General features: G+C 38.1%; 1 protein-coding gene across 4 annotated transcripts in view; it reads right to left on the bottom strand.

Annotated features, from left to right (window-relative positions):
- Window positions 1–14967, bottom strand: part of KIF6 (kinesin family member 6) — a 175319-nt gene that overhangs the window by 4301 nt on the left and 156051 nt on the right. For 2 of the 4 annotated variants that reach the window (XM_054822544.1, XM_054822542.1), the window contains 4 exons: window positions 13839–13974; window positions 12313–12401; window positions 4632–4721; window positions 2580–2686 (listed from right to left, as the gene is read on the bottom strand). In XM_054822544.1, the coding sequence (XP_054678519.1) occupies window positions 2580–2686; window positions 4632–4721; window positions 12313–12401; window positions 13839–13974 (422 nt within the window). Of the gene's footprint in view, window positions 1–2523; window positions 2687–4631; window positions 4722–12312; window positions 12402–13838; window positions 13975–14967 lie in introns of those variants that run through there. The other 2 variants (XM_054822543.1, XM_054822541.1) reach the window with 2 other exon arrangements.

Genomic DNA, 14967 nt, shown 5'->3' on the forward strand with positions numbered 1-14967 from the left:
TTATTTTCTACTCCGTTGGCTTCTGCACACATTTTTCCTTTTTCTTTTTTTTCTTTTTTTTTTCCACCCAGCTAATGTAAAGTGGGGCCAGTTTGCTTCGAAGACACTGACATAACAGTGTGAAAGGGTCAGGATCAATAAAGCAAAGAACATGACAAAAAAGTATGCTGTCATTTTTTAGGCCGAGCAGACTTTGGTTTGGCTGAACCTATGCTTTCTCATGTTGTTTCCTGCAGGGCCTTCTTTGTGTAATAAGCATAGAGGGGGTGAACACATTTGCGTGCAAATGCAGAAATGTTCTGTGTGAGACTGATAACACATAACTTCAGAATAAAATTATTCAGTCAGAATACATTCCTCCTTCGTCTACTCTTCCTCTCTGCTTAACTCTACCTCTGATAGTTTTTCTTTATAAACAAAACCGAGTCCCCGTCCCCACTCCTAAAGGGAAAACCCTCCAGTTCTCCTTGGCTTTGGATGCAACAATTGTTGGAAACTCCACATAGCCCATGATGCACAAACACTACAGCAGTTACTGTGCCTCTCATCTCCTTCTAGTCTAGAAACAAGTCAGGTAAGAGCGAAGTGATGTGCTCACAGGAAAAGGGAACACATAACACTATCACAGATATGGGAATAGTGGAGTCTCAGCCCATATTCTTCTCCCAGTTAGAAAGGCTACCACTGCACCTCATAAATGTCCTCAGGTTTCACTAAGGTGCTGAAGCACAAAGTACTTCCTTAGTAGTGCTAATCTGTAGATTTTACCCTCCTTCCTCTTGCTAAATTAGAATTTACAAACTTTTTTTGATCAATGGTTCCTGCTATCAGTGGCTCCATCCTCCAAATCAGAGAGGTATTCCCTTTCCTCACAAGTGGGCAAGGAAGAAAAGCCATCTTTTATCGGCCATGTTGACTCCAAATCCTTCTCAGAACTTGGTACTTAGCTGTCTCTTATCTATGACGCATCAGCTCCCTACACATTTGTAATATGCTGGTCGTACTTATGAAACCTCTTTACTTTTTGTTCCCCTGCCTGTGCTTAGTGATTGTTTGAGTCATCCAGCCCTGCACCGCCAGGATGACCAAATGCTGCTCCATTCCTTTTCAGCTACTTAGGGCAGCATGTAGCTCATCCTGTCTAACTGATCTTCAGAACAGTTTTAAAAGTGTTGACTGTCCTTTGTTCTGCAAGAATATCTTTTATAAGTGGGGGTCTAATAGTTGTCAAGGTTGATAATGCCTTCTGAAACTGGTGGATGACTCTAGGTAATAGCCTGGGGCTGAAAAACAGTCAGGATGGAACAGGCATTTGAGAGAGACATTCCTGATATGGTATGATTTAGGAGATGATCACAGGACAAGATGTGCTCTTGTTACTTAGATTACTGTACTTCACAGACTGAGTCAGATTTGGAACTTCTAAAGGCCTGAAATGTTTGTTCTAAGACACGTATCTCTAACCTTCTTCTGGTGAGCTGCCTATAAATTCAACTTAATTTCATTTGTAGAAGAAACCTGACAACAGCTTTTCTAAATAAAGACAAAAGGGATCCCACAGCCTAAGTGTGTTATGTGTTTGCTTTGGATGAGTATAGGGAGGCTGTTTTTTCAGCCACTGTGTGTTTACCTGACAGTTTTCTGATAAGCAGTGTGATATCCGAACCCCACTTTGTGACAGTGCTAACACCATCTGCCAGGTGCTGATAGCTTGCTGAATAATGCTGTCATCAGCACTCAAGTGCTGATGGAAAGTTATTGCTTCAGTAACCACTACCGCATTCGTCTTCTAATTGGTTGCTGCCACTAAAAACTATTATTACTCCCCACCAAAAAATAAAATAAAATAAAAAAAAAATCACAGGTCATTTTTCTTTATCATGATTAATTACTTCTAGGCTACCTTGCGGTGTGACTGTTGTGTATTTAGTGCTTTCTGCTTCCTGCCAATTTTACTTATCTACACTGTAGAGTGAACTTTATTGCCTACCTATGATTGCTCTCAGAACCTTGGTTACCTTTGGTAACAAATACCCATAGAAAATTTCACTAGACCTTGATATAGTGAAATACCTGTTAATGGCATACTCTGCTAGACACAGGGGACTTGTCTGCCTCGTGAGGTAGGGTACAGCGCAAGCATTTGCGTAATCCTTATTTGTTGTCAATTGTTACAGCTAAATTTGTACCAGCTGAAAACCGGGCCAGGTAGTTTATAAAGAAAATGTATAGAGAAAATTTTGGAAGTATTTCAATCATCAAGAAACCACATTCAAATGCATTTACTTAAGTGTAAAGAAATACACTGTGCAGGCTGCACAGACTTGCATGCCCCAGAAAGTTCGCTGATGGTGGCTGAGAAAAACAGACAGCCTTCATGGTTTTACACTGCAGCACTGAGCTACTAAAATAAATACACACGAAGAACCTCAAGTGTTTAGAACGGCTGAGAACATAATGTAATATAACTTAAGCCAGTTCTCACTTGCGTCAGTGTAAATGTGGACTAAAGCTATTTTGGCTTTAAAATGCTGTACTGGAGATTTTGGTTTGGCTTCCTATTTTTTGGCAGGATTTACCTTTCTTTTGCAGGATGTTCTGTCTTGCTTTAATGAAAGCTAGGATGTCAGCATCAGCCTGGCTGTCTCCAGTCAGAGGAATAGATGTACTTGAACTTGGTGGGATCCTGAAATAAGAAAGTATACTTGTGGAACCAACTGAGTAAGAAGGTTATTTTTCTATTCCATTTTCTCCTCTCTTTTTTCATCATGGAGGACGTTGTTCTCCAGACACACTGTTAGAGACGGCACAGTTCAGAGGAGAATCAAACTCAGGACTTCTTAATGCTGTTTTGTAGATTCTTAAGATTAGCCAATATCTTTTTAGTTTGGTAGGGCTGTATGCTTATCAGCTATAAAACCTCTCACAAAGGGTTAAAAATATTTTACTGCTGAGTCAAAGATTTACTGCCAAGCGGAAAAGTCTAATACAGTGAGTTTACCAAAGAAATGATGGATCTGACTATGCCATGTGTTTGCTTCAGGAAAAAATGCCACAATTTATTTGAACAGATCGATAGTATTTTTACCTCCTGTAAGGGAATTAAGTTTTCATACATACATAGAAGTGAACAAGCACATGACATGTGCTGACAGACACAACTCCTTTGTGCTGCCAGGTCTCCAGTCCCAGCTGAGATCTTGTGCCCGTGCAGTTAAATCATTGACTTACCTCTGCTTTTGACAGACCCTCCAGTGGTATAAGATGATGTAGTACAGTGAAGCCATTCTAATTAGTTAAGAATTTGGCCCTCTGTCTTTAACCTTGTTTAAAGACTAACCACTAATGATGATATGAGAAAGATAGTGATAAAAATTACAATATGGAAGGACAAGTGGAACTAAAGGGAGAAACTTTTTTTTTACACATCCTACCTTTGTAATTATAGTTATTTCCACTGTTTCTTACTGACTATTGCAGCAGAATGTAATTGTGCCTGACATCAAATGGAAGACTGACATCCTTGTCATTGTGCTACTAATTAAGTACTCAGTTGCTGAATTAGTGAACCAAAATGGAAAACATTCCAGAAATGACTATGAACTTAATAAAACATCCCTTTTGATGTAATTTACAAGTAAAGAACTATTCCCTTATTGATTTTCATTTGATTAGCAACAATATTAAAAAAAACCAAACCACCACAATATATTTGAGAAAGTACTGCCTAAATTCCATTTTAGCTTCTCTTTTTCTTCTGTTTTTCTTAAACACAAATGCAATTTAAAACATTAGGTTTTGGGGGATTAAATCTTCCATGATTTTTTGCTGTTCTAGAAATGGATTGTTTTGGAAAATGAAAGAAAAACCCCTTGTGATTTGTTCTTACTAATGCAGTAGGAAAAATAGTAACTTAACCATATTTTCCTAAAGGCCTTAATAGCCAGAACTGTTGAGCACAGTAAGAATGGAACTTCTGGAAGTATACTGACTTGGCATGATGTTTTGGTGGGAGAAAAGAACATGGAAATGAACATATTAGAAAAAATAGAGAAGCTGTCAAAAAAAAAAAAAAGTAGTTTCTGTTAACCTGCTAAGCTAATTTTCATGAAGCAGCACCTCTTTTCAGAAAACATGACATGTAACCTTTGCCAAGCCTGACATACCCAGGCTGCTGGTGTCATTTTATTTTACTAGAATAATTTGTAGGAAGGAGACTCAAAATGTTATCAGGACCAAATTACAAGAATGAAAAAATCTCTGCATAGTTTCTGCATTCTACAGTACTTACATACTCAGATCTCTCTTCCTTTCAAATGTTTTTATTTATTCTTTCAGAGTTCCTGTCTCTTGCTGAGAAGACATAGTCATGAGGATTCGTGAGTTCATGGGGAAATAAGCCTCAGGCCAAACAAGAAACTACCTCTTTAATACTGATAATGCAGCTACTTGATGTAAAGCTATGGGACAGCTTTGGTATTGTTTTGGAAGTTGGAGGAAAATCTGCAATTTCAGTTTTATTTTTGTTTTTCAAGGAGACTGTTGTTAAAGTGACTGCTAGAGGGTTATCTAGGCATCATATTACTTACTGGTTTGCTTTTTCCTCTGAATAGCCCAGGTATGCTTCTTACCTTGTTTTTGAAGTTGGGTTACTAGAAGTGATTGAATTGTTTTTCCCAGCTGGATCTTCATTAGGGCTGACATTTGTGGTCTCTGAAAAACTAGAGTGGGAGCAGAAATGAGGGAAAGAATATAGCCCTTGTGTAGGGAATATTAATATATGCTAAGTAACTACAAAGAAGCTGTTTTTCAAGACTTTTTTATCTATATAAAGCACTTGTTGTTTACTGGAAGAGGATTTTCAGTTGAATCCATGCAATGATTAGGTTTATGTAGAGAATGTGGCTATGAAAGAATGACAAATAAGCTCATAAAGTTTATACTTTTAGTATTTGCCTTCTAAGCAGGGCTTGTGAAGCACTTTGATGTATCTGATGTACAGTTCGTAATGGTATATTTAGTTCCCAAACTGACTATTAGCCAAGTGAGGCCTTAGCTTGTTTTCCATTCTTTCTTTAGTCAGGCAAAATTATTACCGAAATCAGTGGGAGACTGGATAAAAACTCAGTGAGGACTTTGGGATGTGGCTTGATGATAGCCAAATATATTGCAAACAGCTGTTGCGCGTTCCTGTCCCTGCAGACAGCATTATCAAGGAACCTCTCCACTAGCAAGGCGATTTCTGCCACGGGATGTCTAGGGACTCTCTCCTTTCCCCCAAGGTCGCATATGCTGCTGGATCTGGTGCCAATCTGAGTGAGACTGAAAACATTGAATTACTCAAATTTAGGCTTTTTCCAGTAGATGGCAGGATTGGCAAGTTCTTGCTTTTCTAACTCTGCAGTAGTTTGTTCATTGTTGGCTGATGAATTGATATTTCTGGCAGAGAACTTGAAAAAGGAAAGAAATTTATTACTAAAATTTTACTGTATTACACTGTGCCAGGTTCAGTTTTGCAGAAGATATTGTGCCCAAGAGTATAAGTCATTTTCAAATGAACAGCTCCAGGTTTACTGAATGTTTCTCTTTAACTCCTCAAGTCCCATACCATTCACACCTGCCTAAATGGATTAAAATAACCTCAAGACTCAGCCTAATTCAACTAAAGCAATATCATATTTAACGTTTAATAATACTCTGTGCTTTATTATGCCTACATATTACAAGAACTAGAAAGGATGCGCAATGTTATTACCTACTATGTGGTTTAGCAATATCTGGGAATTTCACATCATAGTTCTGCTTTAGGATTTCCTGAACATTTTTTCCGTTGATTTGGCAATTCTTAAAAACTAAGTGATTCAGGGGCTTAAACTCAATTTTCTAAAAGGATTCTGTGTCTGTGCCCTGAGATACCTAGGTATCTAAGTCATATAACCATGGTTTAATAAATTACTGCACATCAGCTGAACCGTAGCAACCGTCAATGACTGTGTCCTTCGCCTGCAACAGATGTAAGGTAATGTGACTTAATGCAATCCTTTTTCGTTGCTTTCTTTTCATTGAAATAAGCTTCTTTGATTTTTATTTGCCATGAACAGAATGTATAATTTTATAAATACTGTGAGTCAGCTGAAGTAATCTAGTTTTAAGGTGCAGTAGTTTATAAGTTTGAACTAATTTTTTCCATTGAATTTAAATGAAAATTATTCTCCAGAATTGTTAAATCCCCATTTTAAAGGAGACTGAGATCCAGATACATTAAAATAACCTAGACACTACAGGTGTGGCAGAGTTTGACCTATAGGGATCTCACTTTCTAGAGGATTCCTGGACCTGGGACAATATGCCAAAACTTGCCTTAGAGTGCTCTGGGGGAACTGGAACATGAGGAAGGTGATAATAAAAAACCCCCACCACCGCAGACTGAGTGAGGTGATGCCCAGAATCAGGAAATTAACATTACTGTGTGCAGAGATGGACCTTAAACTCCTGTGGGCTTACAGCCAGACATTTTTGTCTGTAGGATGCAAACACTTCTCCTGCAAATTAAGGAAATTTATAAGGAAGCTTATAACTATTTATGGTAATAATTCAAAGTGCTGCTTCCATAGAAGAGGTTAACAAGGAGAGTACTAATCTAACAAACGAGTCCATCAGTTTGGCAGAACTCAAATCGATGTTTTAGGTATCCCAGAGATTTCTCTAATCGCTAGGCTAGAGGGATGGCCTGTATGGGGCTAATTTGCGTCCTTCATACCGAAGCTCTGATAATGTTTCTACAGCATTGCAAGATACATTGAGTCATAAGTGGATGAAAGAGTGTACTTTTGCTGTGCAGTGATTTGTGTGCTCAGATGCAACTTGCTGCTAGCCTGTTCTCAGAAGCCAGGACTCTCCTCCTTCATGTAAGAGTTAGATGCTGTTCCAGTGATGAGAAAAGATGAGAAATGTTGCTAGTATTGCTCTAAATTTAATGGAAAGTCATTATAACAGCATGGGGTGGGGGTAATGATCCCCCCCTCTGTGTGTTAAGCCTGAAGGACTGGGCATCTCAGGATGCTTGACAAAGCCAGACAAAACCATAACCGGCCTGATGCAGTGTGACTATAGTCCTTCTTCAAGCAAGAGAAGAGAGAGCTAGAGAGCTCTAAAGGTGACTTCCAACCAGTATTTCTGTAATGTGTAAATAGGCACTCCTGGATCACAGTTTTGGATTTGGATGGATGCACAAGGTGTAGGAGTCCTGCCTCTTTGTCTGTCTCCTAAGCTCTAACATTATTCAGATGCTTTTGACAATGTATAATTCCCATTTTCATTCTGAATCTGTCTGATTTTTCCTTGAGTTGAATTTAAGAAGTCTTAAAGCACTGTTTCCTGACAGCTTCAGTAAAATTCCAGCTTCTTCTGGAGATTAAAGATACTCTGTCAACTCCATATGTCTCTTCTTTTTTTAACCTAGTACCTCAAGTTTCACCCAGTGGGCAACTTGCTTTTTTTGAGGGGGTCATCTGTTGGGGGTGTATGTCTCAGTCAGGCATGGGGCAGCAGCTAGAGACATGTACGCAGTGTTGCGGCAGTGTCTCCCTTGCTGCAGGAACCCGAGGGCCAGAGACAGCTGTCCCATGGACTCACCAGCTCCATCAAGCATATAGGGTAGAGGAGCTGGAGAGATGATGGTATGAATGCTTGATTCTCCAGCTGAAAAAAAAGTGGAAAATCAGGTAGACTAAACCAGAAAGCATAAAATTTGAAGGTGTGCAACCTCTGCAATGTTAAAAAAACCTCAGCTGCAGTTCTCCAGTCATCTGAGTCTTGGACATGAGGGGAACAGATGTTCTTTGTAAAGGCAGGCAAGATTCAAGCTGCCTAAAATCTGGCATTTTAGTATTTGGTTACAAAACCAAATTTGGCCTAACTTGCAAATTCATAGATAAATTGCTCAAGTTAAATTGTTACCAGCAGAATGTGAAAATCTTTGAAATGTCATTATCAATGATGTTATTCCCAGATTATGTTTTATCATCGTGTAACACTGTGGAAAATTGGCAGGAATGAAAAATTATTACGACAGAAAATGCTGCAAAATATATAAACATTTCCCTTGTTTCACGTAGCACTAATACAGTGAGTAAATTTTGCAATCCAGGGCAATAAATGTTAAAACCCCTGATGCTCAAAGTCATTGGGGAACATGAAGAGTTATCTCCAAGGGAATCTAAAGTGACAGAAATATTTTGAAGAAGAAGCTGGAGATCCAAGGAATCTGAGATTGAACATACTGTGGGGCTTGCTGGGAATAGGACAAATGAGATGCAGTAGGGAATGAGCGAGGTTAAGGAAGATCTGACTGAACTGAATAGGAATGCATTCCTTCTGAGAGAATGAAAAAAATCCAAAATGTTTTAGAAGATTTGAATAACTATCCAACATTTGCTTGATTCAAGGGGAATACAAGAACAGTTCAACAATAGTGAAATGAAAAATTCAGTGAGAGAAGTAACTTGAACAGACAAGGATCTGATAAATCTTAAAATGAAAGCCAATGTAGGAGAAGACTATATGAGGACGAACAAAATGGTGAGCTTGAATTCTGAACTGGAGCAGACATGGAGTGCTGAGCCCAATGTGTGTTTTAAGACTTTTTGCAGACCTGACAGGGACCCACTAAGAGACATAAATGTACATATAATACCAGTAGCAGTTAGCACTACAGCTTTATGTTAGAGACAATATGGACAAGTAGGGTATTCTCTTTCAGGTTTGAGGGATTTTATTAGGTACTCCTTTTGAATAAAATAACTTCTTGATGATTATTTTAAGTTCCTCTTCCTTTCTCTTTGTACTATGACTCTGGGATTGCTGATTAGACACTTTTCTGTCCGAAATACAGTGATGGGTCATTCTTTCTCCACTTTGCACAGTTGTTCTTCATTTTAAGTAATATGTACAGATCAGATGATATTTAATATTTCTGCAACCTTCATATGGAAGACATATGCAAATATAAATATAATCTGGAATCCTGAATCTACTCAACATGTTAATGAACATGAGTCTGTAAGCCTCTACAATGTACAAACTACTGGTTGCAGCTGTTTAATCAGATTTGCTAATGTGATTAACCTGTTCAAGAAACTACCTTTCTTATGCAGAAATGTTTTTTCTCGTGCCCAACCCACTGATAACCCTTATGTCACCCTTTCCTCCACTTCAGCACTGTGGTCACTGAAATCAAGGTTTTGCTCCTTATTCTAGTGGGAGTAGGATCGAGCCAGTGGCTTTCAAACCTTACTGACCAAGGCAGAAATGCTCACTGTTCAACTCCTTTATTAACACAGACTATTTTGACACTTAACAATTCAGCCTTTTTTTTTTTTTTTTTTTTTTTCAATTGAAAAAGAAACATGTTTGGTCATGAATCAAGTGCCTTTTATAAGTCTGTATCCTTTTCAAGCCTCAAAAGGATTACCAGCTTCCCTTCTCTGTTTTAGCTATAAATCGATTTAATACAAAATACAATTTGAGGCTATCACATTCCCTTTCCAAGGCTTAATTTTCTCTGGTAACATGACTAAGGTGTGCCAAACAATAACAATCCACATGAATTGCGCACTAGAAGGTGATCAAAAGATTTTGTTCACACACATATATAAATCTCAAGAAAGATTATGGAATATACCTGTATCCTTTATATGCTGAAATACATAATTTATTACTTCTAATCCTGAAGATTGTATTTATATCCATTCACTCTCAGGAGTTTGTCTGAATGGTTTTTTACAGCATGCTTACTCTGTCAACAGCAGTCTTAGATTTCTGACATGGTAGCCCGCTAAGTTTTAGATCTTATATCTATTAAATACACCTGTGAACTGAATTCCATCTTGGAAATAGGTTTTATTTACAGCACATTATATCAAATATAATTTATGTCAGTTTCTGCTTTTGCGACCGGTTATTCTGCTGGGTGAAGATAGCACTATCATTTCAGAGAAAGAGATTGTTGATTTCTAGGTGAGTTAGAAACAAAGAGCCATTTGTGTCTTGGGTCTACGTAATCCAGAGGAACAACTGTAGCCTGGACTCATCCTACACAATCATGGGAACTGGTAAGTAAAGTTCCTGTGTCAACTGAGGTCAAGGAAATCCTTTGGACATAAATATTCTACTGTTTTATACTCTTAAAGCCTATGAAATCGGAAACTTTTCCTCTAAAATGTTATTGCCTCAAGTAGGGGGAAAAGTAAATTTTCATGCACAGTGGGATGTTAAGCCTGGAGCTCCGCTTCACAAAAAGCAGAAATAGTGTTTCTACTTCCATATACACCACATTGGAAATGTACCTGTGTAAAATATATTTAAACAGCCTAACATAAAATGAGATCAGGAACTATAAGGAGGAAAGAGCAGTTAACTTCAAAAGATCATTGCAAGAATATTTATAGAGATGGGAAAACAAAACTATATTCATCCTGACTCCCTCTGCAATTTAAGTTCAAGAAGATGAATGTTCTGGGTCTGTGATATACATGCAAGGATCATCCAGTCAATCTCAGTCAACATGTCCATTACTTAGACACAGAGAAGTTGTTCAGTATAAAGACTGTCATTTTTCTCAAGAGACAACGTGGGGCAGTGCAGGACTCTGAAGTAAGCTCGGCAGCAGAAAGCAACCAGGCACCTTCCCCAATTCTATTCAAAATGTTAGACACACTGTTCTGAGACCTGTCTTCCAGTGATAAACACAAACAGTAAAGGCAATTGAAAGAAAAGTTTAAAAGAAAATTATAAAGAAACCAGTTATGCCATTTTGCTTCTGACCTAGCGTGGGAGAAGGAGAAAAAAACACTCTTAGAGGCCAGTCTCCCATTGCACTGGGAAGTGCCTGGGCATTATCGTATGTTCTTTTTAATTCTAGCTTAGACTGCAAAAGATATTACTCTCCTGAGCCATGCATCAGCACACCAACAGGAAATTATTGTTCCCAAGAACAACGGGGCAGAGAGGTTGTGCAAGAGGTCCTTAGTTCAATTCAGTACCAAGTTAAAGAGAGTGACAGTCACAGATTGCTTGAGCTAATTTGGCTGAATTTGTACTAAACTAGACAAAAAATGTTTTCAGGTTCTGTTTCAGCAGCTTTTCTGTGGGACAAGTAACCTTCAGCCTAAAACCGGAAATGAACAGCTCAAATCAGGCCTAAAACCGGTCAGCCATTTGCAAAGCAAATAGTGCCTACGTCCTGACAGAACACAGAACAAGAACTGAAGCAACGTAGAGAAGACTAGAGTTAGTTTTCATCAGTTTTAGACATCTGAAAATGCCTTCTTAGACAACTTCAGAGGATTACGTGTTTCATTCTATCTCTGTACTGATTATGGAGCATTTACTATAGATACACGGAAGTTTACAATAAAAATCAGAATATATTTTACAGTTTTAAGAAAATCCATTATTCATTATTTAATGGTATGTAGGATATATTATGTTTGCTGCAAAGCAGGAAACAACATTTATGCAGAGTATTGTTATAAAGTTGTAGGTAAAGCTACTCATCAGAGAAAGATTAACTATATAATGAGAAGGAGGAAGAGAGAGAGAGGGAGAAAAAGAGAGGTGGGGAGGGAGAGAGGAAGAGGGAAGGAGAGAGAACACCTTCATTTATTGCCAATGACCACGGAAACCTGCACATTCTGGTATGTGTTTTCCTGCACTCTACTTTGCTTGGGGGCTATGGAGTTCTATTACTGCAAGTTTAAATTAGAAGTTTTGAAATCAGAAGTAACCAATGATGAAACAACGAAGATGATTACATTTTTCTACTGTAGAGGATGTACCAGTGTTTTACAATATCAAATGCAATATAATTTTGGAATAATATGCTGCACATATGTAGCACCAGGACATTTTTCAGCAGCAAATCTATCTAGGCTATATATTAAATAATTTTTTAATCTTTTTTTGGTTTGCAGCCCCCTGAATACATTCCAAAGGAGATATAGTCTCCTCATATAGCAAAATTGACTGATAACAGGCTTGCTTTTCTTAGCTATCTGTCATGGGGTCCCTAGTGACAGGTTTCCAGAGTCCCAAAACCAACAAGTTAAAAGAACTGAGTTACAATAAGCTACCTTCAATATGACTGCAAAATAACTGAATGATAAAAATTAATTTTCTACGCAGTCATTTATCTTGTAACTGGAAATGTGGTGTTTGAGTGTGATATTTGCAAAAGCATTCTGGTGAACTGCACTTCTACTAAAAGTGCCTTTCTTTCCAAGTAAGTAAGGAAGAGAAAAATGACCAATTTACCTGTTAGTTGATAGATGTTGCGAGGATTTGATAAAGTGGGGATAAACAGCTGCGGTATTTGGTGAGCTAACCATCTCCGGCTTTTCCTGCTGGGTTTAGATTGAAAAACAAAATTATGTAGGATAGGATTTTTTTTGAGTGCTTAATATTGGCCTACAGGTCTCAGCAATAACAAGGTAGGCAATGACTCATTCAGAAAACACAGTATTTTCTTCACTTGGACAAACACTTCTGAACAAAGAGAAAAGTGTTTAGGATTGGTTCTAGTATTTTTAAGCTCAAGTTACAGGTTTTTAATATGTAACAGCATGTGTTCGCCGATTTGAGTTTCTTAGGGAGCTCAGATGTATAGATAGGTCAAGATCCAAGAAATCAATCCCAATTATTTTTTCCAGTTTTCTAATCTTCTACTGATGAATCATGAGAGGCTGAATCCTGGACCTCTCCTGTTAAGGGATACAGAAAAATGTGCTCCAGTGGATTCAAGAATATTACTTGCAGTGCTTTGAAAAGCCTAAATATTTAGACAGGAAGGTGACTAAAACATTATCCTCTTTGTCACTAATATGGTTAGGGATTTTAACCAGAAAGGTATTTTGCAATGAAAACTTGAAGTTAAGCTAATTAGGTGGCACTTTATGGATAACTAAGTTCCTTGTGTTACGTTCCATGTTTACTTTAGGCTGTTTTCTTAAAAATATAGTTTAAATTTATACTCATAAGAATTAAACAAAATATTGGCTAAACACTTCTTTGTTTATAACAACTTTTCCCCAAGGAGTAAATCTTCTTTTCCACTTAATAATAAATGATATGGGATGGACTGCACTGAGCACTCTTTTTCATTAGGCTGACGTGCATTTCATGGCAGTGCTTTGCTGTGAGGTTGTTTTAGTTCGTTTTTACACAAGTCATTAAATTAGAGCACTCTGTTTCTGCTGGTTTCTTAAACAAGCAATGATGGCAGTGGTGGCCCTCAGCTAGAGAGTGAGGGGACACACGCTCTGTGCTGAGAACTGCTGACCCTCCAGGAGCTTAGGAAAGCTGAAAGGTTACTGGAGTCTTTGCAAACAAAAGAAGCTAAAAAACAATTATGTTTGCTGGGATTTGTCCTTACTGCAGCTATGACTGCCATCTTCTAATACACACATCATAAACCTGATGAAATCATTGCTTTGCTAGCAGTAAAAAAGATTATTTTTTCAAATCTCCTTAATTTGTTTTATGTTCTTTCAGAGTCTTTGGCATTTTGAGACCACTCTTGGCTTTCAGTCAAGTTGTTTGGGGGAATATCAAAATAGAAAATAGGGCAGAAAGCAAGGGTTTTGCTTCGTTTGTGCTAGCTGCATACAAACATAATTCACATTAGCTTTGTCTGATTTACACTGGCATAAGCACAGGTGAATCAGGCCCCAAATCCCATCCTTCATACTCCTTTCTATCTAGTCAATTAACTACTTCTGTAAGAAATGATTGAAGATGTTACTTTTACATGAATATGGAAGAAATACGAAGTGATTTCATACCTGTAGATTTGTTGCCTCTTCAGACCACCAGACTTCAAAGTCTTTTCGCAGCTTCATCTTGACTTTTTCCATAAGAAGCTGCAGGTGCTCAATCTCTACCTTCAGTCCTTTCAGGTGATTGAACATTGTTTTATAACTAATATGAGAAGAAGAAAGTGTATTACAGATGTTTGAACACATCTGAACAAAGCTTTATCCTACCTAGAAGAGTTACAGATTTAAACTACAAAAGAATGTATAATGATCAATCAGAGATGCAGGGGACACAGACAGAGTGGTGGTAGGAAGAGACATCTCATATTTTATAAAAGCTTCACTGGACAGTAAGCACAAGGAACTTATCCCACAAAGCTTTTCTTTCACTAAAGAAATTAGTGAAATTCAAGTGTGATCAATATTGATTAACAATTAAAATACAGGCTCAATCAAATATGTCAGTTATTTCTTTTGATTTCTCAGCATGTTACCATTAATAAACAACTGGTCACCGGTCTGGATTCAGATAGGAGCTGAGCACTGATTCCCCTTTCAGATGGAAGCTTCATTAATGAGGCCCCTTGGCTAGTTGGAGATTTACCAGTAATATGAAATAGTCAGAAGTTTCCTCACAGATTGCACATACCATAAATGCTAGGAAATTATTTAGAACTGATGTCCTTGCATCTATTTTCTTTTATCCTCCTGGCTACAGTGACATTAGAACAAACAGGATTGGTTAACCAATGTGTATTCTGCATATTATTTATTTTTAGTCAATCCTGTATAGCCTAAAGGTTTTCCTTAGGTCAAGGCAGGCAGGACATGTCTGAATCAACCAGAAAGGTTCACAATACATTTGTATTCAAACAACAAGTTTCTAACACTAATCCTCAGGGAGGACATTGTTGGTGACAGGGACAGTGTGATCGAGTGCACCCTCACCAAGTTTCCCAGCGATGCCAATCTGTGTGGCGTGGTTGACATGCTGGAGTGAAGGGATGCCATCCAGAGGGACCATGACAGCATTGAGAGCTGGGCCTATGTGAACCTCACCTTGTTGAACTCCAGTTCAACAAGGCCAAGTGCAAGGTCCTGCACGTGGGTTGGGGCAATCCCAAGCACAACTACAGGCTGGGTGGAGAGCAGATTG

Source organism: Grus americana, chromosome 3, assembly GCF_028858705.1.
Source record: "Grus americana isolate bGruAme1 chromosome 3, bGruAme1.mat, whole genome shotgun sequence".
NCBI classification, from domain to species: Eukaryota; Metazoa; Chordata; class Aves; order Gruiformes; family Gruidae; genus Grus; species Grus americana.